The sequence below is a fragment of the Onychomys torridus genome, chromosome 11, assembly GCF_903995425.1.
Source record: "Onychomys torridus chromosome 11, mOncTor1.1, whole genome shotgun sequence".
Taxonomy (NCBI): Eukaryota; Metazoa; Chordata; class Mammalia; order Rodentia; family Cricetidae; genus Onychomys; species Onychomys torridus.
The window spans coordinates 7,589,242-7,617,059 of NC_050453.1; the positions used below are offsets into that span (position 1 = coordinate 7,589,242).

General features: G+C 39.9%; 1 protein-coding gene across 7 annotated transcripts in view; it reads right to left on the bottom strand.

Moving 5' to 3' along the window:
• Positions 1–27,818, bottom strand: part of Esrrg (estrogen related receptor gamma) — a 582,336-nt gene that overhangs the window by 207,051 nt on the left and 347,467 nt on the right. The window contains exon 1 of one of the 7 annotated variants that reach the window (XM_036202302.1): positions 19,230–19,422. The exons of 5 other annotated variants lie outside the window; for them this stretch is intronic. In XM_036202302.1, coding sequence (XP_036058195.1) covers positions 19,230–19,285 — 56 coding nt within the window. In that variant the 5' untranslated portion in view covers positions 19,286–19,422. Of the gene's footprint in view, positions 1–19,225; positions 19,423–27,818 lie in introns of those variants that run through there. One more of the 7 variants, XM_036202306.1, reaches the window with a different exon arrangement.

Consider the following 27,818-nt stretch of genomic DNA (forward strand, 5'->3'; position numbering starts at 1 on the left):
CTGGTGAAATTCCCATTGTCGTTTTGTGAACATGGGTGCATTCTAGACACCCCCTGTTGAAACAAATATGCTATGAGGTGATCTTAAGATACTTAAAATATAATACTTAAAAGTATTATCTATCCCAGGCACCACTAACACTAGCAAAGTGAACCTGACAAAATCATGCCCTGGGAATTATTGCAGCCCCACTCAGGTCAAAGAGACTCCACATCCTTTCGTCACACTATTTAAAAGAGCTGGAGTCCAGAAGGCTGTGTCTTCTCTAAGAAGGTAAAATGTTTAAATCAGTATAGCAAGTCTTGGTGAATATAAGCAATTAAAGGGATCTGCAGACGACCAAGAGTTCTCCCGGGAGCAACAGTGTATAAAAACCAACGCTGTGTGTGTGAGGAGCTGCTAGCTTTCATCTGTGGCGCTCCCTGAAACTGTCTTAGGAGCACTGAGTCAGCCCTCCCTCAAAGTCAAGGACTACCACTGGTGTGGCCCCCTGTCAGCTCTGTCCTCTGCCTGCTGGGACATTTTCTCAGCAACTCAGCAAGGAAGTTTCTGAGGAACAATGGTCTCAGAACCATGAGAGGCACCTATTATGAATTCCTGGTAGATGGAATGTGGAGAGGGAAGGAATTTCTTTTCACAAAGGCAAAGTATTAAAGATGGTAAGGAGAGAGCTGGGATGCCACAGAGGAAGTGTGAGGCCCAAGTGGACTAGCTGAAGAGGTAACTCACTGCCTGAACTAGCTGTGCGTTCTCAGCTACCTGGCCGAGAACACGATTTTATTTAGAGCCTCCATGGCAGACAGGAAGAGGAGGTTCCCAGCATATTTGGGAAAAAGATGACTGTAAGTCAATCACCATAAATACCTTTTAAAACTAAGGAGCTCATCGTTTACTTTTCAAATTAACTATGTAATTTTTTTCTCTACGTGTTTGGCTGTAGATATAAAAATTGCTTATGTTCAAATAATAACTTGGGGCATCACTGGTGGGGAGTAGCTCAATGAAGTTTACTCTGCAGCTGAATAGAGAATGAAATAGGACGGCACTGAGGAGTCTGGTCTATCCTACAGCACGAAGCATCTCATGCCTCTCTGAACCTGAGATCAAGAGAGACACCAACAGGCCCATCACCTTCTCGTGGCTTTATTACAGGCTTGTCAGCTAAAAATTGAACAGGTTGGACACAACATAGAACATTCTTTATCTTTATTATCCACTCAATAATGTAAAAATGAGAGAAGGGGGGAAAAGGTGTCAATTTGAATGAAGTACAAAGTGTCCACCCTCACCTGAAAATAATGCTATCTTCTAAATGACTCTGAGGGAAGACCACAAGAATAGTTTCTGGATACCACAATCCCAGACGGATCCCTTGCCTTTCACATATACCTTATTGGCTTTTTGTACAAACTGGCTCACCCTAGATGCTGTGACAAATACAACCTCAGAAAATGACTTTGTTACCTAGACAGTGATGCTCGTGATGTCTTTAAAGCCCATTTTGCTGAGGCTTGCCTCACTTCCACATTCTGCTTGAATATAAGCAACTCACTGGACTCTGGCTTAGATTTCAGTATTTTTTTTTTTCTTTTTCTTCTTTTTTTTTTTCACTGATCACAGTGCTTAGGACTATCATAAGCACCTATGTGTTATATCTGAACACAAAACTCAGATCTATGCACAGATTTCCACCTGATGACTTTAATTTCACATCCAGCATCTTTTAATACAACCTACTAATGTATATACCCAATCACTAAAAGGAACTGTACCTTACTAAAACAGTTTTGACTGGCTACATACATAAATCAAATTAACATATTTTTTCTCATTTTTAGATCTAAGAGAAACTAATTCCGAATTCTATAAATTATAATTAAAAAGTCAAACATATGTCCCCATCCCCCACCCCCAACAAAACCCATCTGTTCCTAAAAGGACAAACAGTAGCTTTACCCCACAAATGGATGCCTAGAATACACCATACATTATCAGTTTTACTCATTCTGAACTCTTAAGATTTCCTATCTTCCCTGCAAAGCCGTCTGAGTTTTATCTAAACCTAGACAAATCTCACTGGTGAGTAATCTACACAGTGATCTATACACACAGATCTACATGTAGAGGACTGTTTTCAAGCATTAGAACGTTCCAGAACTACAGGCCAGTGGAGGGGGCAGGTTGTCTTTCTCCCTTCCCTTGCTGTCCTTCTCCCCTTCCTCTCTCTTTATTTATACCAGCTACTTAAATAATTCACACTGCCTGCTTTTCAGCCCAGTGTTCCTCAGAAGAGGCCTACAATGAGCTACTGCAGTCACCAGATGGACTCACACGTGCAGCAGGTGGGACAGATGGCAAGGCGCCCTGTCTGATGCAGCCTGCCTGGGCATGGGCTGCCTGTTCCTTCCAGGTACATTAGCATCATCTACCGCCGAATGCTGTGGAGCTCGCGGGTGGGGTGGAAGTGGGGCATGGGCAAATCCTTCGCATCAACACCAGAGGAGTCATAAATTATCCTTTTCTCTCTTCCACCACCCCACCGCAGCCCAGCAAGCCCCGATGTTTTGTGATGTTGCTTTGTTAGTGGGTAATTCTATTTTTGTTCTTTTCATTCTTGTAGACCTCTGGGGAAGGCTTTAGGATACATCCTGGCAGTGTGCAAAGAAAAGGCCATATCCTCCTGAAATATCCCATCTCAGCCTTAAGAAGTGAAAAGGATTCCAGGGCAGTAACGTGGTAGGGTCTGAGAAATGGTGGAGAAAAAAATGCACATTTTCACAAATACTTTGCAAAAAGCGCAGATGAAGAGGAAATGGACAGGAGGCTCTTGGACACTGGACTACACAAAGGTAAGCTGTGCTTTGCAACTACAGAAGAAGACCCAAGCCATGTGGTTATGGTTTTGTGGTGGTGTAGAAAACACTGGCTATGCCTAAGTGGAGACAACCCTTTGTCTGTGTGTCCGGTGTCTTTTCTAACAAAGCATCATCTCCCTTTTAAACTCTGCTATCCTGTAGCACTGTTCCACATAAAACATTCTGTTACGTGGCAGTGGTAAAGAAAGCTGGCTACACTGCCACTGAGCTACCACGAGACAGGCACTCTGTAGCATGGAATATAAATTTTAATTGAGCATAAACACTTGACAAAAACTCTCCAGAGATGGTTCTGGCACATTCTAACTGGCAATGGCACCGTGCTACCACGATTTGACCCTTCTATAAACTTCTGTGATGCCAGAGTAAATCTTACCGCCTAACTTCCCTAATCACCTTGTTGGAAACATCTAAAGATGTGGAAGACAGTAATTTTTAACGACCTGAGGCAAAGCAAGCTGTATCTTCAAAAAATAAATAAATACATAAAATGCATCTGTCAAGTGCTTACTGCTAAGGGGAGGGTGTCTTTGACTTAAGTCTTCGAGTCCTTGAACAAATAGAAATCCCTGGTTTGGGGGAGGTCTAAAGGGCAGTTATACAGGAACACTGGATGAAGACCCTAGCTGAGCATATATCTCAAGATTAACTGACTTCCATTTAAACTGGACTGAGTATAAAAAGTCATACTTTAAAATGTGTTATGTGCACCAGTGATCATTCTGTTTTCATCATTTACGTCAGAATCCTCAGAGCCAGGACTGCACCTGTGCACACACAGCAGCTTCTCAAATCAGGACCCTAAACTGTAATGACTTTAAAAAGTGCAAAGGAACACAAACAATCTTTTTCGAGGCAACACAAGAAGTTTCTTCCTTAAAAGTCAATGGCTTTGATTAGGAACAGTTCAGGGATTCAAACCTTCCCCAGAGTCAAATGGCGTAAACATCAAATTCAAACACCGTCCCCTTTACTGTCCTACAACCCAAGAAATACCTGTTGAGTTGTGCTTGTTTGTTTGTTTGTTTGTTTGTTTGAACAGTCTTGCCAAACTTTTTTTTTCACTTTTGTTACCAGCCAAAAAACAAAACGAAACCAAATGCAAGTAATTTCAAGCATTTTTAGGTCTAAGGACAGCTTTGGAGGGCAAATCTTCAAAGGCCTGACCAAGAAGAACCTGTCCATTTTAACTGGAGGAGCAGGGGCAAGACACAATTTGATGAGCTCAGGGCAGAGCCAGCACAGGTAAGGCCCTTAGCCTTGGTCTCTATAACTGCAAAAACAAACAAACAAACAAACAACAACAACAAAAGAAACCCAAGGCCAGATTTGAGCTGAATCTAATAATATGCTTGTAGTAGTATGGACTGGCATATCGACTTCCTTCTGTGCTTGTGATAATAATTTATTTCAATCAGCTCAAAAATGCAAAAACCAGAGATTCTGAGCTAGAGTTTCAATTTGCTGAAGTCTTATGAAAAAAAAAACGAAACAAACCAAACAAACAAACAAAACCACAACCTCAATTCCTGAAGTTATTATCTGAAAACTGACTTCCATTTAAACTGGACTGAGTACAAAAAGTCACACTTTAAAATGTGTTATGTGCACCAGTGACCATTCTGTATTTTCATCATTTACGTCAGGATTCCCAGAGCCGGGACTGCACCTGTGCATACAGAGTGGCTTCTCAAATCAGGACCCCAAACCTTAATGGCTTAAAAAGTGCAAAGGAACAAAACCAGGCTTTTTTTCTGAGGCAATACAAGAAGTTACTATAAGCTATGAATTTGATACTAAACCAGTTGAATATAAAGAATACATGTGAAGAGTTACTTTTAAATTGATGTTTTCTAAACCCTATTTCATTAGCTACCAGTATGTTATGAACCCCCAATTAGTTCATATTCCTAACAGAGGTGTTTAAAACCATAAACAGAAAAGAAAGGGTATTTTTGAGGGAAAGAAACATTAGAAGGTAAGCTACCTTCTTAGGCAATATAATAACTTGGAAATTAAAATATAATTTTTAAGTGGGTGTGGTGGTACATATCCTTAATCTCAGCACTTTGGAGCAGAAGCAAGTGGACATTAGTGAGTTCAAAACCTGCCTAGCCTACAAAGTGAGTTCACAACCACTCAAGGCTACATGGCAAAACCCTGCCTCAAAATAAATAAATGTAATTCTTAGAATTTACAGATCTCCTAATGACTTGGAAGTTCCTTTCAAATTATATGTGTTGTAAGACTGCTATATTCAAATTACCAGGCAATATAACTCCTACAGTAAAATTAGTAACACTCAGAAAAAAAATTTCACTATTTAATTTTTTTTTAAGTAAATAAAGAAAAAGAAGAAAAGAGAAGAAAAAGGTAAAGGAATGAATCAGTAACTATATTTTAAAATGTGCATACAAATGATAGGGAAGCTGGTGAGCATTATGGGGATCCAGGAGAGACTGACCATCTGAAATTTGATCTTTGACATTTGAAAAGCATTTTAAATCAGTGTATATGTTTTTCTTGAAGAGTATAGGCTTATAAATGTCTTAGTCTCAGAAATCAGTATAATAGCATTTCATAAACATGCAGAAAAATCTGGATTTTACATGTTAAAGATTTATGTGTGTTCATGTGTACAGTACATGCATGTGTAGACACAATATTATTTCTCCAATTGCCTTGCCATTTCCTTATTTCATATGCCTTACTGAATGTGACCAAGTGCCAAAGTTTTGAAACATAAATTAGTTTCAACCCCCCAAAAAACAGATATGTAAATTTTATTCTAGCATACAAAATAAACTAGATTCAGTTTAGTATAATGTGTGCGACTTTTCTCTTTTCTAAACAAAATAAATACTAAACATGTCACTCAAGTGACACAAATTGCTTACAATGTTGCACTCCCTGAGCCATAGAGATTCCTATATTAACAGTTGTTCTTATTGGCAGCTTTCTTATTCCTAAGTAGTGGGTTGTTGGTTTGTTGACTTGTTTTTAATAATTATAAGAAAGGAGAATCCATTATTCCATTTATTTATTTGCAGTTTTTTCACTTTGGAAAAATCATGAAGCAAGTAATCCAAATAAACATAAAAACACCAGAAGAATCAATCAATAGAACTTTTTAGAGATGGGAAAGACCACAGCAAATGACTACCCATCAACTTTTAATTTGGAAGCAGGGACAACCTCTCTCTAATATTAACCTGTCAACCTGACTTAACAAATGACTTTTGTTTTTACCACCTCCCCTCCCCCAAAAAAATCTCTGAAAGGTTTTATTCCCTAAACTTTGAATTTATAGTGTGAAAGGAGAAAATTAAAAATGAATACCCGTCCCTTGCTTGTCTTTTCTGCCCTAAACAGAGCCATCTACATAGTCCAGTGAACACTGTTTGGGAAATAAGGAGTGCAGGTCCAGCAAGGCTTGTGTCTTCCATTCCTGCGTGCCCTTCTCAAAGCAAGGCAGGGGTTCTGTTTTTAGTACACACAGTGGTGCAGTGTTAATCCTGTTTTATGTTGTTCACACCTGCTGATGACTGGCAGCCTGCTGATGGGCTGTGGCCCATGTTGCCTGGGAGGAATCCACTCCCTCCTGCTCCCAGAAAGAAACAAGAACTACCATCCATCCTGGGCTGGAAGTAAAGCCTGAGGAATATTTGCTACAAAATCCTCCTCTGTTGCAAATCAGAGTCTGGTGTCTCCAGTTTTCTACCCACAATAAATAAATAATAAATAAATCGATTGGTCTTTTTCCACAGAAAGAGTGAACTCTCTTGGCTATTTACTTTCTTGAAGTTTTTATGTCTTTGGTAAAACTGATATAAATATGGTGTATGTGAAGTGGGGGGGGGGTCATTCTAGACAGATGTGACAAACATCATTACCCACTGCTTTGTGTCTTTAGCCGGAGAATCTGGGCTTTAAATCATTATTTTAAAGTAGACTGCTGCACTCACAGAATTTTATATCCAAAATGAATACAGAACATCCAGGCTGACACTGGTACCCTGGTACCCACAGAAACGTGTGTGCTGAGGATGGATGTTCTCTTCCCACCATGGTTGTGACTCCTGAGCTGCATGTGTCCAGTAGCAAGTGGAATGATTTCTTTTTTGGTAGCAGCAATAAATTAAATCTGTGTCACAGACAGGGGAGAACAGGAGTAAAGAATACACCAAGACTGACAATAAGACCAGGCAAAGGCAGTCAGTCACTCAAAAAAAGAAAAAAAAAAAAAAAAAAGATCCGAGAAACCATGTCTGCCTTGTCCTCTGGAACAAGTTGTAAATGTTGTTGTGGACTCACCTAAAGGCACAAAAACTCACCCAGTCCTGATGTGACCTCAAGACAAGATTCCCTTTGTCCTGCACAGGTCCAGTGGTGGCTTCAAAGCCCTTCATGTCCCTGCAGAGCCAGCTGCTGTCCATAGGTGGGTGCAGAGAGCACCTACTGGTCAGTGCAGGGCAGCCTGACAGATGCCAAGCATCTAGGGGGTCAGTTGGCAGCCGTGGGATCACTTTAGAGTGTCTCTGCAAACTGTCTTCTCATTTCTGTAGCCAATAAAGCACCTCAGGCTTCAGCATCAGCTTGAGGAGCCCCATCCACTGACTCCTCAGAGGTGCATGCTCATTTAATAGAAAACGTTTCATTCTTCTCTGGGGGAAGGGGAAGGTGCAGCACAGTGGGGTTCCCAGAACTTGGAGGGGGAAACATCGGAGGCACTGAGAAATTCCTCAGTTTCCTTTGTAACCATTGACCCTATTCTCTTTTTAGGAGGTTACTTCTGCCTGATGCTCATATGAGGAAGGGGAATGGGAAAGAGGGGGCTTCATCTGACAAAAATCTACATGGATTCTTGGGATAATCAGCCTTGTTTCCACAGGACAGATACCAAACAGACACTTTCCATACTGAGTACAAGGCACCATACTTGGCTATCCTCTAATAGTACTGAAGAAAAACATGCAGTTACTAAAATGATGCTACATACAGTAGGCTTATTGGTATGGAAGACAGAATTCATGGTTTCCCAAATTCTGCTACAGCCCATCAGAGAATAAGGACCAGATGCCATTTCCAATTTGATCATGGAATATGGACAGCATAGAAATAAATTCAATTATTGGGCTGGATCATACAAAATTGCTGATATTTGACTATTTTTTTGACCTACAAAATAGCAACTTCATATAGTTCAACCCAATAGAATTAGAATCTCATTATATTTATTTCCATGCAAAAGGAAAAGTACGCTAATATTTTTGCAGGCAATTTCACAATTTGAAGCTTGATTTTTGCTAATTTTTCAAGGTTTGCTGTCAAAGTTTCTTATCAAAATTATAGCACTTACCAATGTTAAAATTTGAAGCTGGTCTTGGTGGAGGGGGACAGCCCAGTGACAGAGTCCTTCATAGCCTGTGTTTAGCCCTTGGTATGACCCATAGCATCACAAAGAAAAGCCTACTAGAGCCTTGGGTGCACAGGCCCAGTACTCAGGAGCTCATCAGCAATGAGGTTAGACAAGAACTTTGCTGCATAACCTAGTATGGCTAGCACAAGCACCTTGGAAGACGGCCATGTAGGGCCGCCCTGCCGAGGCTACACAGCCTGTGCTCAGCGCACAAGGGCTGAAGATAGTAGAAACATCTTCTCCTTGAACAACTTCACTAAAAGGAATGGAAACATGGACTCGTCCGTTCCCCCCCCACACACACACACCCCAATGACTTTGTAAGTTTGCCTGTGACAGAAAGATTCCAAGGTACCCGTAGTGCTGGCGGCTTGCAGATCAAACAATACTTAGCATGCTCTGTGTAGTGTTGGAGATGCGAGCGCATACCCTCAGACAAGGAAGAAATCCAGCAGCTGCGCTTGATCAAGGTACCTGCTGCCACCTTCCAGTGCTGCTCCGGAGCATGGCCACTAGTGAGCAGACTGAAGACCACCTTATTTTGATTACAGCGCTTTCCTCAGGCAGGAATTTTTATTTCATTTTGAATCTTAAAACCATTCCATTTCCAGCCATGCATTTTTATGTTTACAATTGACATCTTCATAAAAGAATGGAACCTTTGAGCGACAGCTCAAAGGCATGAAGGTTGCCGGCAGTAAGTGCTTAAATGATTTTACACCTAAATGGAGCCCAGTTGTTTTTAGTTAAAATTTAATAATCCTTAAACTGATGACCTTTCTTCCACAGAAAGGCCCCGAGTTGCAAAAAACGAACTTTCTAGTGAAATATATTTTAAGAAAGTAGTGCTGAACAAAGGGCTGTTTAAAGCTGAACGCTTTGTCAATTTATCAGCTTGTGAACACTCTGCCCCTCAGTCCCCCACTGCTGGGGGAATGTATGGAACGCTGGTGCCTCACTTAATCGAAGACTATTGATTCGAGTGTGTCACAGTGATCTCATTGAGAGTAATCAATAGTAATCCAAAATCAATCATTCTGATCTTGCACTACCATTTATCAAATCTGAATACGCCAAATTATTTGTAGGCATCAAATTACAAAGATGAGAAAATGGTACAATTGAGAAAGTTAATAGTTTGTATGAAAAGAAAGATCAGTATCCTCTCCCCACAGTAAAGAAGAGGACTTTAAAATGGTCTATTATTTAGACAAAAACATTTATCTTTCATTGAAGCATCCTGAATTTATAATTAATCTCACTGCACTCATAAGTTTAGATGTTGCTTTTTTTTTTTTATATAGGTCCTAGCTGGTTTTACACAGCAGATACACTCTCTCTGAGCCCCTGAACTTAACTGTTCACCATCATTTTATAAGTCTGATAAGCTAAAGTTTCAAATGCCTGTCACTCATAGCTGGGAAAACAAGGAGCCTTGCATCTTGGAACATAGAAATGGTGTATAATAGACCCGGAGCCGGTTAGGCATGCTAATTTCTCCAGAGAATGGACAACAGTATACGTGTACCTGCTTATCAAAGACACTGCTGTGGATGCTGAAGGTTCCTTTATCAACACATCCCCTTGTAATTTAGTCAAGGTAATAAATCCTTCTATTCATTAGCACACATTCAAAAGCACCCCTCCTTATTTAACTTGAATAGGAAGAAAGGGGGCCCAGAGTGTCTAAAACATTTACTTTTACTAATGTAAAAGTGCTGGCATTTTACTTCATTCCGATAAGCTGGTGCCACTGAAAGAGATTATTCTTTTCTTATTCAAACCTATCAGCATTTTGTAAAAAGCTCTCTCAATCTTATCAGGAGTATGAGCCAACGTGGTTACTGAAAACACAGTCTGCACTGCTCTTCTTTCTCTGCCGCGCTATCTGATAAGCCCCCAGCTAACGAACTGTATTTACACACAATCAAACACAAGTTGTATCTTCCAGCAGCACTGGAGCCAGATTCCAGTTTGCCATTGGTTCTTCTGCTGTGACATTAACTTAACAAAAATGTCAGCAGCTGAGTATCCCAAACTGACAACCATCGGGAAAACACTATAAAAGCACTCAGGTAGAATGTTCAGCAAACAAAACAAAAGAAAAAAAAACAAATGGGAGGTGTTGGAGGCAATCTCCTTGGAATTCACTAATAAAGGGCTCTGCCTATGTCAGCAGGAAGACTCTAGTACCTTTTCACCAAAGGGCATGTTCCTTTAGCAAAGAAAATGGAAAGAAACAGATTTTTCAAATGGGTGTATGTCTTGGGAATGGAGAGGGAAAGTGTTCAGAGAACACTAGGGTTACCAGGCACACCCCCATCCCTCCACCTGGAGGCAGAGAAGTTCTACAAGGCAAGGAAAAGAAGACAATAGACCTCAAAGAACTTAGCCCAGAACTGAACACAAGAGAGAAAGTAATGCTGTCACATATGGTGACCACAAATCAGGACAGATTTTTCCAATAATTAAAAATCTCATAAATGCTCTATACATTAAAGTTTTGTTCACTACAAGGAAATAAGAAAATAAATAAATACAACTGGGATGGGACTTTTTACCCTAACATTATTTTTCTTATTTCTTCAGACTTATCCAATTGAATTGCATTCACTATAAACATTATGGGGATTAAAAAAAACCCACGTCACCCATGTGGTTAATTCTTCACTTTCTTCTTGGAAAGGCCTCCCACCAGGTCATGGTCCAAAGAAACTGAGAGGAGGTCTTGGTTTTCGGTTTACTTTGGGGGCACAAAAAACAACAGTGACCTTTCTAGAACATGAGAGAATTCTGAAATGTACTGGAACAACAGGGTCACAAGACATCCTTGTGTATAGGGACAAATTCTGTGCCTGAATTTGTGCCTATAAAATGTCCACGTGTGCCTCACCTTCCTTGGCTAACCAGTTAAGAGAGAACAGAAGACATCAGCCACATGCTCCTACCGGAGGCCAAATCCTGAAGCTGTCTAGACTCCAATAGGAAGACTTCCCAGGCATGCGACTCAATACCCCTCACCTGTCAGCGGCTTTCCCATCTGTGAATCTATGCTCTCATACCTGATGAGTCAGGTCTCGGTCAAGTCAAGTCTAGAGATAAAGGGATGCTTGGTTTTTCACCGGGCCCAGTACCCATTGCATCTAGTCATCTCCTCCTAGGGGAAAAGTATGGTTCTCATTCTCTTTCTCTGATCATGAGCTGTTGATTACAGGTATAACAATCTCACTTAAACTCCCATATCTGTTTTGACAGATGAGTGGCTGCCAAGAAAGCTTTAGAATATGCTTGCATTGGGGGGGGGAGGATGAATACCATTTAGCATAGCCGACTTTAGGTTTGGGGAAAAGTTAATGTAGTACAAGAATTTGGAATTATGGAGGGCAAAGGGCAGTCTAGGGAACAGCTCACAAGTGAATGGTTCTCTTGAAAAAGCAGGAGAACCTCTAGAGTTTTTTCCATCTGATCTGCTATTTTTACTAACTTCGTATAGAAGCTTTTTCATGTTTCCCAAGCCAAGGAAATTCTCGTGACTGTTGTGTACGAAGAGCTTGGAAAGTATACCTGGGAAAATATTTTAACTCATATGGTGAGTATTAAAAGAAGAGGGAACATAGATTCACTGAGCAAAGCTTTGCTTAAATTCTCAGAAGCCATTAAACAAATTGGTAAAGTGTTTGTGGAGTAGATGAAAAAGGAATGATCATTTGCCAAGATCTTCTGACCCAGGGGTAGGGGGAGAATCCAGCAAGCTTTTTCTTATTGTCTGTGCATAAAGTCTTGATTTAGTTTTAAATGTTTTTCTGCATATTGACTAAGCCATACAAATGGAAAGCACGGGAGGGATTTTGTTTTACTTTTTAAGAAAACGTAGGCAATGTTCTGCCAAGAGAAAGGCTGCTCAGAATAGCCTTCCCAGGAGCCTTAGGATTCTCTACAGTTTTGAATTTTTTGTTTGTTTGTTTCACAAATAAAAGTAATGAAGGCTTAGCACCTCCAAGATGCATGCCTTGGCGCCCCCTCTCACAGATTGCTAGAAGGATTTGAATGAATGTCAGCTAGACAGCACTCATTGCCATTTATGAAGTCTGGAATCCCTATGGTTAGTTTTAAACAAGAGGTCAGGAGGCAGTCCGGGCTCTCCTCACCTTCACCTTACCCAGCCAGCTTCTGCTATACGTGAGAATTTATTGCTTGCTTTCTTCATATTTAGTACCATCCTAACCAACTGTTTGTGGAGAAGGTGGATGATGAAGCGAAGTTAAATTGACACGTCTGTGATGTGCCTGGCAGCCCTCAGCGTGCCCAATATTAATTTGTTTTCTTTGGCTAGGTACGTGCTGCCAATGTGTATTACACGTGAGATGCACTTCAGTCCCGGTGGTGGAGACTCTGCATGCGATTTGGTTGCACCGGAGGCCACAGGAAAATGCACAGAAGCATGCCCATGGTAAAAACTGCTTCATATAATCAAAATATAAATTCATGTTTAGGCTCTTGTGGTAGCATACAACCTAGTCTTAGGTAAAGTCCTGAAGATCTTTCACACTTTAATTTTTGATAGATTTTTAAACATCAAAGCCAATGTTTTGTTCAGTACTCTAACAGCTAGCATTGTAAGTTAAAATCTATAGTTAAATGCATATATAGATCTTTGCTAGTATATTGAAATAGATTTCAAAGAACCAATAGAAATCCAGTTTTTAAATAACTACCGTTCTTTTGTTGCTCTGCCTTAACAATTTATCTTCCAAATACAGAAGCCTTGCCACAAATTATGATGCATATACCATTTGAAGAAATTAAAATATATAATACCAGTTCCCTCCAAACATTCAAAAATACCTTTCAGAAATTAGAAAGAGAAATGAATGTGTGCAATACACACATCTGTGATGGAGAAAAAAATCTAGATTCTTTCAATTTGATAGTTTACGAAAACTGGCAAATACTAAAAAAAAAAAAAAGAAAAAAAATACTGTTCAAGATATCAGAGAAAAAGAAACAGCTGACACATGGGAAGAAACAGCAGGAAGAGAGGATCTGGTTAGAAAAAATAAGACTGGAGATCATTTCATTAGCTGAAGCTTCCTGAGACCTTAGAAAGAGAAAGCCTAATGTGAGCTAGAAACAAGAAGAAATGGTCAGGTGGGTCCTTCAAAGAGCAGAGGGCTGTCACTCAGCACCTCAGAAAGTGATGGCTGACCCTGATCCAATGCCTCGGTGTAGAGGAGCGGCTAGCAGGAATTTTCCATAAACACACGAGCTGGAGTTTGATAAAGCGTTATGCAAAATAAAGGTAGGGAATGAGCCCAGCACTTTAAAGGGACGTGTGAATTAGAACGAGAATTACAAGATTAGAAAAGGCAATTCCATGAACGTTTTCTATCAACACACACCCAGATTTACAAAAGTAAAATCACAGAATTCTAAATTCACCTTGGAGAGTAAAACTGAATTAACTGAAACCCAGGGGTGAATTTTACAGATATACAATACCTATTAATTGTATCCATTTTGTCTAGAAAAAAATTAAGGAAATGACATATTTACTGAGTGCAATAATAAAAATTCGCATTTTTACATTTGTTTGAGAGCTGCCCTGCCCTTTACTATCATATATTTGCCAGGCCAATTGTGTAAGAAAAGATGTAGCCAGGAGCTATTTCAAAATATTCTACTGGATATGGCCTCAGCCCATTAAATTATGCATTTACCATCAGCAGTTGATTTCCTATTTTACAAATTATTTATAGATACTAGATGCTGAATATATAAGTGAATATAATTTTTAAAAAACATTAAAATCAGACAAAATGTGCATTCTAGGTTAACCTGTCCAATGTACAATAGCTAAATCGATTCTTTTTCCAGTTGGGCCTGATAAATACCTAAAACATGAATGCAGGGTTAAAACCATGCCTGGCAAATTTAATTGGCCACTAACTATTTATGCATTATACCTAAGACTTACTTTATTAGGCAACAGCTTGTGAATAATATTAACATATCTAAATTGTCTATATATCCCTCTTCGCACACATACGTGTATTTCACATACAGTTAAACATACAGACAAACCCATTCCCCTATGTCTCCTAGTGGCTACTTGCGATTTCAAAGGACCACATGTGAATTTATTTATCAGTCATAGCATCAATAATCTATATCCATGTAGATGTGGCCACAGGAAAAAAATAATCAATGACAAAACATGCAAAATGCAGCAAGAATGGCAAGCCGGAGAGACGCCTGGTGTCATCCCTGCACTATCAAATGCACACGAATATGACCGGAGAGAGGTGAAATCTTTCACTGTCAGGGAGCAGAGAAAAGCACAATTCATTTCTATCTCATGTGTTTTAGGACAATGACAATTTAATATAATACCAGTGGGTGTATAAGAGATAAAAACTGAACAAACTGGCCAACATAATCAAAGCTTTTCTCCAGAGAGCTGGCTCGGCCAGAGCTCCACTGCACTGTAACACATCAACCTGGCATTGTTTCTCCTGCGAATTTGCTTGGGAACCAGACTCAGAGCACAGCTTATCTGCTGCGATGACCTGGAAGTTCTCCTATGGCCCTGCGCACGCTCTCATCTTCTTTCTAAATGCTTGGGGGGGGGGGGCAAATCTAGAAAGTTTATTTGCTATTAATTGGTTTCATAAAAATCACTGCTGTAAATGGCCACTTGCATATAAAGTGTCAGCCAGAGAGTATATATTTTAACCCAGTCTGTGAAATCATATAAACCTGCGGTACATCATCACTTGACAAGGGAAACAGATATAGTTTGTCTAGTCACTAGGCTAAAAGCAATGCTGTGGAATTTTTCACAAGTGATACAGACTTGCAATTTGGATATTGGGCTACCTTCCCAAAGAACCACCCCTTCTTTGTCTGTAATTCTGGAGGGGAGGAGGGTATCATGCAAGTGTTGTTAAACAGAACCCTAGAGAAGTTAGCTGCCCTCTTTGATGAATAGCACCAGGTATGGAAAATTAATTGCGAAAGTATGGCCCAGCTAATGAGATGGTCCTTATCTTTTCTCAACCAAGGAAGCACAAGTATTTTCTTGCTGGCTCAATATTTTGCAAAAATATGCCTAAAGTGTTATTAACTAAGTAAAAATCTGATAAAAAAAAAAAAAACTTTGAAGCAAAAGTGATTTCCTACATTATTTTCTCTTAGGCTTTAAAGTCCAGTCTTTCACTTTCTCTCAACTTTAGGGAAAAAAATAACAACACAAATCTTTTTCTCCTACTAGCATTTTAAAAGCACAATTTTAATACCATTCTTCAAGAAGTAGCTATTATACATTACAGATCAGATTAAATTAAAGAAATATACCAAACACTATCAATGTAGAGCATCTAATTTTTTTTAAAGGAACAGTGCTGCCTTATTGGGGGGAAATACTAGAAAAATGATCATCCATGCAAGAGAATTAATGACTATCCACAAGGGCTTTGCTAATAACATGGGTTAATTGCCACCGCAACACACTAGGTTCAGTAAATAAAGCTGCAGAGCCACAAACACATTAAGATAAGAAGCCATCACTGTAGGAAAGAACAAGCCTCCACGATTGCCCTTGCCTCTGCTGAGATGGGAAGCTGCTTAAACTCACAACCAAATGTGCACCAAGCAATACCCACAGACCCTAACACAAAGGACTAGTAGAACATAGGTGCCTGGCACCACCCCCGTTCAACATGTATTCCATTAACTCAGGGGTACTTAAAAAAAAAAATTTTTTTTTGCTTACTTCAAAAGATAAAAAAATAAATCATGAGTTACATAATACAAATCACTTGGGGGATACACACACACATATAAATACATATACATATTCACACTATATACATATATAGTTTAGGACATGCACCATACTTATTTAATTCTAGAAAAACAGAGAGGTTCTGTTCAGTTTTGTGGTGGGCAAGGTTAAGGATCTACAGCCAAAGAACGCTAATTGCTGCTGGCTGTCATTTCCATCAATTTACCGATGGTCTGAGGACTCCACCTACACCACCTACCTTTAAGGTTGCGAATGTTTGAAACACATTTATATAGCAGGATCAAGATGGAAAGTAGTGAGTTCTGAATATGGAGTTTCAGTATTCTGCCTCAGAAAATAAACTTAAAGTGCCTCTTGACAGTTCTCAAATTATGTCATATCTAAAGGAACTTGGGCAGGCTCCTATTATTTCTTTAAAAAAAATAGTATCCATACTTATTATGATTTAGGCTTTTGTTACTGCTGTGATTATACCCAGGTTTCTTTCTTATTTTTATTTTGTTTTTCCCCATTATAGTATCACTTTGGGAGAAGTCTATTTCAATTCAGGTTAGCTTTCCTAAGAAGACCTGAGTCCAAGGGGAAAATAAAAGTCAACACCCTGAAACACAGAAGAAACCATACACAATAAAATTTGCATAGCTTGTAAGGGATCCTTACAAACATGAAACTGTTAAATGTTCAGTGTCTGGATTTCAATGATCAAGCTGGAATTTCCTAAACTGCCACCTCCTCTCCTTGTCTGTTTTGGAGTGTTTCAATTGCCTTCTTCCAACAGCTGTGACAACTGTTAAAACAGTCAGTAAAATTAAGTCCGCTCTATAATCCTGTAGTCAATGTTACATTTTAATCAGAGGTTGAAAGGGATTCGTGTGAGGAGCGCACTCATTTAGAATGATTATACAGACACATATGTCAAAACCAGTAGATACATTCTTTCCGTCTATTTATGCTATCAGCTATTACTGCTACTCAATGCGAAACAAGCCTTACAGCATTGTGTTCTTGAAAGTGCTGGCGCCTTTCCTAAAATGAAAAAAAAAAAAATGTATGTACTTACATAGTTAAAGGTTAACATTTTAAGCTCTCTTAATGGTAGTCAATAAATTGCATGAATCTTTCTAACAGCCTCCCAAGCAGAAATGGTCCAATATTTCCCTTGGAAACTGCATAACTCAGGTTTCATTTCTGTGTATACACACGTGATGAGGTTGAAACCGGCACAATTACTATGAATATTAATAGCATGTATAAATTCTGTGGTTTATTAATTGAGACAGAGAGGCAGATGCGTTGCTCAGCCCTGGATCTTTCGGTCTGTCCAGTGAACCACGTAACCATCACAACTGCATCCACACAGTAAATCTGTATTTTTAAAAGATGACTTTTAGTTGAGCCAAAAAGGAAGAAGGAAAGAAAAAAAGAAAGAGAGAGAGAAAGAGAGCTAGTTTGAATCTTGCGCCAAAGCCAAAAGGACATGTGCCCTGGTTTCATTTAAATACATCTGCTCTAAGAAGCCTATCTAAACTAATTATTCAAATTAGGTATAAGAAGTTAAATTCAAGGAAACTACTTTTTCCATGAACCATTTGGAGGGATATTTAAAGTTTGCCTTGTTTATTTATTTATGAGACAAAGTTCAAAATCTGAGTGAGCTTAAGGCATTCTCACTGAAGACATTACAACCCTCCCACTCTACAGCCCAGGTGTACTGACCTCCTCCTCACTGTACCTGAGTGGCCAATCTTACCTTTGTTTGTATTTCATTTTTATACTTGAGCATTTTAAGGTTGGCTCTTCCCTCGAGTGTTTCAAACAGATGCAAAGACAGCCTCTCGATGTCTGGGATCCTAGTCCTGGCTAATAGTTCCTGTGAGAGTGTGAGTGTGTGTGTGTGCGCGCACACAGGCAACCAGAGACCATGAGCCACTTCTCATCTCCGACTTAATTACAATGCAAAGCAAAAGGCTGTCACTAAGGACAGCTAGTGGACTTCTACCACTAACACATGGTCCCTGTGCCCAGAGTTTTATATTTTTCTCCACAGTCTATCAAGAGAAAGGCTTGCCAAGAGCACTCTTTTAAAAATTATAACAGTTGGTTTACTGTAATGTGAAAGCAGTCTAACTGACTTGACAGAAAGCCAGAGACCACTGACAGCTTCGTGACCCACTGATATTCTATCTAAACAGTGAGTTGAAGTTAAGTTTATGACCTATACATTTATACAAGAATGCCCAATTTGCTTTCCCTACCCCTCTAACTCAGTGCCCCTGGACCTTTAATAATCAAAATATGTAGACTACGCAAGAAGGTAGTCATAAATATGAGTGAACTGCATTTAAAGAACTAAAGTGCCCTTTTTCTATATTTCTGGACGCAATCCGATACATAATCCAAATCGAGGACTTGCACAATGTCCATTTAAGGGAAGATTTAAAAAAAAAAAGTCACTAATGTTTCTTCTTCAGTTTTCTCCCCTTTAAATATTTATAATGTATGAAAATCTCATGTTACTCAATGGACTGATTTGCCAGTTAAGTACCGACTTAATGCTAACCACATAAATACCATTACCCTAGCTCTGAGCGGCACAGGGCTAGTTGCTCAATCGTTCTCTGAAGGAGAATTAATAAATGTACAATTTGCCTCTAACTCCGCGCAGCAAAGGGTGACAGGGAGTTTCAAGTATCTGTCAACCTGCAAATACATAAGAAGCACTCAGTGGTATAAATCATTTTGAATATTGTATTTTAAACATCTTTCCTAGGGAAAATGGGTCCGAGTAAAAGATGCATTTTAACAGTTCACTGAGCATTGGTGCCCAGAGCCTATTCTTAGTACCTAAAAGAGAAGTGACTGTCACCAAGCTGTTTTAGTGACAGTCACAGGGCTGCCTCAAAGGTAACACTGTAGTCAGAGAACAATTCTCCACTTACTGAATTAGGAGATCACCCTGCACACAAAAGGCACCAGACAGACGCCAACAAGCACCCACACACACCGAATACTCAGGCCACTACGTGGGTCCGCGTACACACAAGCGGCTCTGTCCACGCTCCCGAACACACGCACCCCCCGCCCCCACGCCGAGTTGCAAAAAGAAAGGAAAAAAAAAAAAGGTACCTACTCTTCTTCGTAGTGCAGGGAAAAAGATTCAGGCAGGCAAAGTTCTACCGAATCCATGTGCGCCCGGCAACCATTATTTGTGCACCCCACCTATAAATCAAAGTTTCCTTGACAGAGCCGGGTGCAATTAACACGCGCGTTCTCCCGGTGACAAGCCCATAGGCACGGCCAGTTGGGACCGAGGCTCGCACACTCTCTCCTAATCAAGGACTTAAAGCCCCGATTGGAGCTTATTAATATGAAGTAGGGCTTTACATATGCAGTCCCACCGGCCCAGGAGCGCATCTGATTGGGGGGCCGCTGCCCAATCAGGAGGGAGGCGACGCGAGGCCGCCAGAGCCGCAGCCCGCAGGTAGGCAGGGCGCACGCCCGGTGGGCAAAGCTGCAGCCGGGCTGCAAAAGCCCCGCGCAAGCCGCAGCTTTTCCCGTATTTATCCTTTTAATTCTTACCCTCCTACACGCCCGAGAAGCTTTAAAAAAAAAAAAAAAAGTAAAGAAAAAGAAGGAAAAGAGAAAAAAAAATATCAACCATAACTAACTTAACTCACTCTACACCGGAGCGGTTTGCTGTTGGTTTTTCTAACCTCAGATATATTTTGTTTTTGCAAAGAACTCATGCCACTTCGACAAATTTGGCCGATGGATTCCGCGGGAGGTGCTGAACGAAGTTTATACCGCCTTACTCTCTATATTGAGTGCTCCACTGGGGCAGCTGCTTTTTATTTATTTTTATCATTATTATTGGTGTGTGCGCTATACTTTCTCATTAGCTTCTACTGATACCTTCCCTTGCTGTGTGCTAATATAAGGAACATTTTTTTTTTTTTTTAAAGACACCCTTCAACATGATTTCAGCCTAAGAATTCACTGGTCGAGCGAGCCCTCTGGGGTAGTAGCTTCAGAACAGCACAGAAGAGGGAGGAGTGCATGGATACAGTTGGAGAGGGGTAAACACTTCTTTATTCTCTCTCTCTCTCTCTCTCTCTCTCTCTCTCTCTCTCTCTCTCTCTCTGTGTCTCTCTGTGTCTCTCTGTCTCTGTCTCTCTCTCTGTCTCTGTCTCTCTCTGTCTCTGTCTCTCCCTTCTCCTCCCTCCCTCCCTCCCTCCCTCCCTCCCTCCCTCTCTTTCTCTCCTTCCTTCTCTGTACTAGGCACAGCCTTTCAAAGCAAAGGTAAATACATGCAGGATGTGTTTTCTTTTCTAGGTTTGGGGAGGAAGACTGAGGGCAGGGGTTCAGGTGGGACAACACCTCAAACAAATGTCAGTGTATTTTGACCAAATCGACGTACAGTTTTTGTGGGAAGAGCATGGAGCAATGCACTGAAACTATGCTGAAGCATGTATTATTTCAGGCTTCCTAACCAGGAGACATATTCATACATAAATGATTTTACCCAGAACATTTAGCATTGAGGTAAAGCACAGATTAAGGGCTTCTATTCACAATACACCTGGCTTGTTTTAAATAATCAACTGAGAAATATTTTGCGTATCACTCCACAGCCTGGCCTACAGGAAGCAGTTTGAGACAAATAGTAACATACAAAAATTATGGGGAACTCGGTCAAAAGTACAAAAATAATGTAAGAGGAAAACCAATATTTTTCTCTTACAAGGATATATAGGCTGTTTTTAATTATCAGATAATAAAGAATATCTTTGGGTTCTATTTTAAACTATATGTCTTTTTATGCTACCAAATGTACATTTGAAACAGATACCAGCTATTTATGGCAGAGAGTTATCGGCTACCTTCTGGGGAGTGAAGGACCCAGGTTTTTGATGGGCTTCAGCTCACTTGCTTACCAACCTCCTGTGTCTGAAGTCTTACAGGATAGAAATAGTATAATCTCTGAGATGAAAATAAAACAGTTCAGATATTCAGCATGTGTTAAATTCACCACATCAGAACTCAACTCTCTCAACCCTCTCAGATTTTCTAGGTCCTTAAGAAACAAAACACTAAAATAGAACATCCACATTCAAATTCAGAATATAAAAATGACAGGCACGATTTTGTACCCCCCACCCCGTGTATTTAGCTATATTCAATATAGGCATCTGATTCCTTCTCTGTGTGTGCTTTAAATGTACACAAGTTTCTAGAACCAGAACTCAACTCACACAGCAGAAAAAAAAGACTGTGCTTAAGAATACTGTATAAAAACAGGTAGTAAAAGCTTAATTACCAGTAGCATTATGCTGTCTATATTGTTAAATGTGAACTCTGCAATTAAGATGTAAATTTGGTTGTGAGCAGTGAATTAAAAGAGCTCTGAGATGGAGAAGAAAATCCAAGCACTCTGCAGACACCCCGTTTAAAAAAAATAAAATAAAAAGCTTTGCCTATTCAATTGAAAATGAGACATGTAATCAGTTTACAATTAAAGAAATAAATAAAAAGGCATTTTGCAAGAAATATGTTTTTTCTAAAGTGCAATCAGAGAAATACAAACGCTTACACTGCTTTTTAAAGAAAAGCATCCTTTCCTTTCACTACCCTGATTTTTTACTAAACTAAATTTTCAAAGAAATTAATAGATTTATATACCCATTAAATATATATATATATATATATATATATATATATATATAGAGAGAGAGAGAGAGAGAGAGAGAGAGAGAGAGATAGATATAGATATACAAACACATTTCAACAAAAGTTTCATATTTTTGTCCCAAAATGTTTATTTAAATTTAAAACTTATTCTGTATACTTGACACATCTTAGCAGCTCCAAAGAACATATCCAGTTTTGTACTTGTGCAGCATCCTGTACCACACTCAGCCCCATTGTGACACACACATAGTCTGCTGGGACAAAACCTGATTATGTCCTTTGAAATGTCCCTTTAAAGACAAGGTTTGCAGTCAGTTTTTTGCTGATGGTCTTAAAGTCACCACATGGTCTAGAAGCGCTATCTTTGATTTCCCCAAATTTTCTTACTTGGAGAACTTATTTGCCATCATAACTTCTGTGCTATATATTTTAAAACCATACTTAAAACACATACATGCATCAGTCTGCTCTCTGTGCCTGCAGAGAAACATGTACACATGTGCACAGTATGATTTTCTGCTCTTACCCGAACTCCATTTCACACTGAATGACCAATGTGTGCTCCCTGAGTCCTGCTGGATATACTGGGACCAAGACTTGCAACCTTGAATGCAGTGCAGCCAAATTTAAAATAATACCCAATTGCACTAAACATGCAAAAAGCTTGCAGAAAACTATACAAATGCACAGTTCAAGGCATCTCGAGAGCTTTTGCCCAGCCACAGAGCTCCCTCACCCTTGGAAGAGGCAGGAACAGAAAATCATTAGTAATAAGCATGCCACCTGCAAAACTGAATTAAGCATACAAGAATCTCAGAGAAAGTACAGAAACACACTGGAGAGGGGCGGAGGGGACAAAAGCCCAGATAAACGCGTGCTGTTGATCTGTGTATATACTTTTCAACCTTACTGCAAGAAGTCCAACCAAATCAGGAAAAATTGAACCAAACAAAAGACCCCTGAAGATGGTTGCACAAAGAATATGAATAAATTAGGTACTATCAGTGTCTCCTGCATCAGGCCTACGTCCTATGCAGGACCCTGATCTCCTCTTCATTAGACAATGAAGTCATAAATATCCAAACATCTTCAACAAATGCAGAGGCACCAAGTAGAGGACAGATTTCATTTGTATTTGAATAAAACAGTAACAAGAGATGCTTACGTGGAAACAAAAGACAGATGCCTGTGAATTGTATATGGCAGAGATTTTACTACATTTCCATCAAAACCATGTCCTAAAACATCCTAACACTGCATTCTTACATTGGGTAAAGATGATGAGGAATTTAGTCTGGGTGTCATTCTTGTGTTTCTACTGATAGTAGTTTTCAGCTTCCTCCATGAAAACCAATAGGATGAAGCCAGTGAATTGTTTAAAATCATCTTTGGCACGTTTGGAGGTTTTTATTTGAAAGCCAATGGCTTCATATATTGGTGTTTCCAGTCCTCCTTGTAATCTACCTCAAGTCCTTAAACATTTGAAAAGTGGTTTAGCTTTCAGAACTACTTTCCCCACTACCTAAGACATATCATGTATGGTACAATGAATCATAGCACAAACACCTAACCAAGACTATCAGAAACTCCTGGCTCTAATTCCCAAAAGAAACCAGTGACAGACATCCTTCAGAAGAGAATCTTAAGTAACAAGCATGGAAGCCCAGATGTCAGAGCCTCTTCACTTCCCTCAGAAACCCTGTGGCCTTGTGAGGTCCCCTCGTCTATATGTCCTCTGTTCCATCATTTGCAGAATCCCATTTCTATTGTGTTAGGTGCCCGAGTAAGCTTGCACCTTTCCCACTGAGAACACAGACGTCCATCCAAGTCAGGATGCCCACTTTCTCTTAGCATCAGGCTGCTATCAATTCATCACACCGCATTTCCTGTTGCCTTTCATTTCTAGGGCTCAGACTTTGATATTTAAATTATTGTCTCCATTGGCATGAAGCAATCATTTCTGCTGAAAGTGGTCGCTTCCACAGAAACACTAATAATAAAAAAAAAAAAAAAGCCTCGACTTCTGGTGAACCTCTTATCCCATAAATCTAACCCATTCCCAAATTATGAAGTCTACATTCTCCGAGGAGCTGTTGTCTCTCTTCCTGACCACACCAAACACTTTTCTTAGTGCTTTTTTTGTGAAAGAGGAAGAGTGGGGAAAGCCAGGGAGAGACAGAGAAACTACTAGAGGCAATCTGGTTTCTGTTTAATTAATTCAGGATTATTTTGCTTGCATTTTGTCAGGCTAATAATATACACAGGGAAGTGTCAGTAAAAATTAAATTATAAACTACAATCAGTCCAGTGGGAAAATTGACTTTCGTTACATTGTATTTCCAAGGCCCTCGCTCTGATAAAATATCAGATGTATGTTAGGGCATCCTGCAAGCTTTTTGCAAGCTGCATGGAATGCATTGATGGAGACATAGTTAACATTGTGAAATTATACATTAATAAATGAGCTGCAGTTACATTCTTTCCTGAATGTTAAGCACCATGAGCTAAATGCAGAAAACATTCAAGGTCAATGTCCCGTTTTTAGACCTTTTCAGGCGGCTGTAATATTATGATAATCAAGCTTAAAATATTCCTATAGAAAGGGTAAATTAGCCTTTTCACTTGAAAGATGATTATGATAAACAATAAACCTAAGAGGGGACAAAATCTCTATTTTTAAAAGCTATAAATTGTTGACTCAATGATGTGTGTGATAGTGTTGTCCAAAATAAAGGGTGGTTTCATTCTGAGAGAAGTGTGGGGCAAGAAAACCGTGGAGGAGGGGGTTGCAACAGATAGGACAGACTTCTGAATAAGCAATACACGGTTTGATGCCAGCAAAATGATCAAATTATCCACCTTAGCCACCCCATTAAACATAAAGTACATTTGAGGCTAAGTGTGTGTGTGTGTGTGTGTGTGTGTGTGTGTGTGTGTGTGTCCGTGAAACATTTACAAAAGCACATTTTTTTTTCCTGATGGGTATCAATACAATTTGAAAGGTTTCTACTCTGAGAGTTTCCATTAACCCTTTTTGTCCAGATTTTCAAAGGACTAGTTTAAAAACAGAAAAGAGAGTGAGATCGATTGGGCCATCAGATATCCACATAAACAGGCTGACAGAGCTCATTAAACTTGTTTTTTAATGTTAGAACCTGACAAACTTCTAAGCGTCTGTTTCACAAATGAATATGCTTGATAAAAATCTGCTTCTCTCCACCAACCCCGAGTAATTGGGAGTGTGGCTGTCATACTTGCAGAAGCCAGGAGACTTTCGAATAAAAGACCTTAGAGGGAGGTGCCTCAGCCTGTTCTGAGACAGGTCAAGGGTTCAGATTCCAACGACGTAGAGAGAAAGGCTTTGGAATAGAATAGAGTCACATTACCCAGGTCCCTTCTTGTTTCTTTCTGTATCAAATGGGAATTGAGAAAACAATCTTGCAGAATTGTTAAGACAAATCAACAAGTTAAACTAATTCAACACAGTGTCTGGCCTAGTTATGGGGTAGAAGGCATATGACCTATTGGGCTAAGGTCATTCTTATTTGGGCCAGTTGTCCTAGTCTTATGAATGACAGTCACCCCTCTTTATATTCTTTTTGTTTGTTTGGTTGGTTTGGTTTGGTTTGGTTTTTTTGAGACAGGGTTTCTCTGTGTAACTTTGGCACCTTTCCTGGAACTCACTTTGTAGCCCAGGCTGGCCTCCAACACACAGAGATCCACTTGCCTCTGTCTCCCAAGTGCTGGGATTAAAGGCATGTACCACCACCGCCCTCTTTATATTCTTAAAAATACTGGCGTTTTGATAATAAATCTTATTGTTATCCTCCAAAAACTGAGCTGTCTATCAATATTAGCATTATTTTGAAATCTAACTGGAAGAATTGTTCTAAGAGAATGCTATTGTAAGTCAGTTGAACTCCATCTTTGAGTCATTTGAGGTCTTAGAAACAGAAGGAAATGAGTATAAGTGCAACAGTGTTCACTGTCAACTCGACAGACTCTAGAATCTCCTGGGATACAGGCCACTGGGCAGGACTGTGGGGCATTATCTTGATTGTCTTATTAGGGATAGAAAGACCTGTACACTCTAGGTGGCCTCATTCTCTAGTTGGGATCCTGGATGTATAAATGGAGAAGGGGCTGGGCAGCAGCATGTATTTATCACTCACTTGTAGATGTGACATGACCAGCTGCTTCAACTTCCCATGGCCTTGACTCCCCACCACGATGGACTGTGCCCTTAAAGTGTGTGGGCCGGAATCTGCCCTTTCTCCTTTAAGTGGCTTTTCTCGGGCTTTTATCACAGCAACAAGAAAATATGTTTAAAAAGAAGAAAAGAAAGGGAAGTATCTGCTCCAGTGAAATACAAAGAACCTTTGCCTTAAGATTAAGTGAATTGTCTGTTATTCCACCATGTGTACACTGTGTGAATACAATGAGCAGGAGCAAGGAAAGCCATTGCCCCTGGAGTGGTCATCCTGTCTGATGAGGAACACTGTGCTGGGAGAGTTAGTGGATTCAGCTGGATCTCCACATAATTCAGGTGCACAGTGTTTCCCCAAATGAGGCAAGAGAGAGATCACTCAGCTATTCCTCTTTCACACCTTTCTACTGGAACAGTGCTGGGAGTCAAGAGCGATGCTGGTTTGGAGTGTCCCAGGCAAGAGTAATTCACACAAGTCTGCTGAGCAGATAAATCAAGAACTCTGTTTCTTTGTAAAACTTTTTCCTCCTATGTTGAATGGCTACCCATCCACAGCAGAGCAGTGAGCATAGACAATGGGGAATTATAGACAAAGACAGCCTGAGTTAGGGGGTTCAAGCCTTTTAACTTACAGGTACATGGCTCCAGATAGCTAAGAGCCTCAACATAAATTTAAACACCAAGATGGTGGGGCAGTTACTAACAGAAACTGCACATCTCTCCCCTTTCCTTGGCTTGGTTAATAGCAAGCTACCACTGTTAATCTCACAATTATTGACAATACACTAGTGTGTAGAGGACAAAAGTCCTCCAAAGAGTGATGACACATTCAAACCCAAGAGATAAATACCACATGTATACTTTGCTCACGAAGCATAGTAGGATCTCTAAAATCACATCTTTTTTTTCTTTTTAAGATTTATCTTTATTTTTAATTGTGTGTGTGTGTGTGTGTGTGTGTGTGTGTGTGTGTGTGTGTGTGTGACTGAGTTAGGTTTGTGCACACAAGTACAGTGCTCACAGAGGCCAGCAGAGGGCATCAGATGCCCTGCTGCTGAAGTTAGCCATCTGGGACCTGCCTAATGTATCATAGGAATTGAACTTCCCAGTCCTTGGCCAGAGCAGTGTGCACTCTTAGCTATTAAACCATTTCTCTAGCCCCTTAAAGCCACATTTTTTTAAGAAGGAGGGAAGCAATGGTTTGTTGCAAATTAACTCCCTTTCCCCCAGATAACATAAGTAGATCTGGAGATGGGCATTTTCTTTGGAATTTAGTTTTTACAAAATGCTTACTCTCTCCCCACTCTGAGCCCACTCTAACTGCAAGCTGTGGAACTGGGCTGAGTCTGATGGCATCTCCAGGGCCAGTAACGGAACTTGGTAAGCAGTCTTGTCACAGTTTCAGAAACATGAAGAATGCATTTTGAATAAACAAAGGAATAAATGAATGAACGAACTAATGAACTCATAATGACTGCTACCTCTCTAGTAATTGTGATTCAGTTCAAGGGGGCCTCAACGGCTGTGTAATATAAGAAAATCTGAAAATGGAGTCATTCTTTTTTAATAAGCTAAATAGAGAGGAGAACGGAGGTTGGGAGAAAGAAAAGATGTAAACCAAGCCCTGGGGAACCAGGACAGCGCTTCGGTCACCATCTTGGAATGGGTTACTACATAGGCAGGGAGGAGCTGGGGGAGGGGGTACTGCTCTTTTTGTATTTTTGTTTTTCTTTTTTCCACATATTCAAATTCACTACATTTGGGGTATATAAAGTGGCTTCATTAGTAACCGTCATCACTACCTCAAAAGACGCTGTGAAAGCA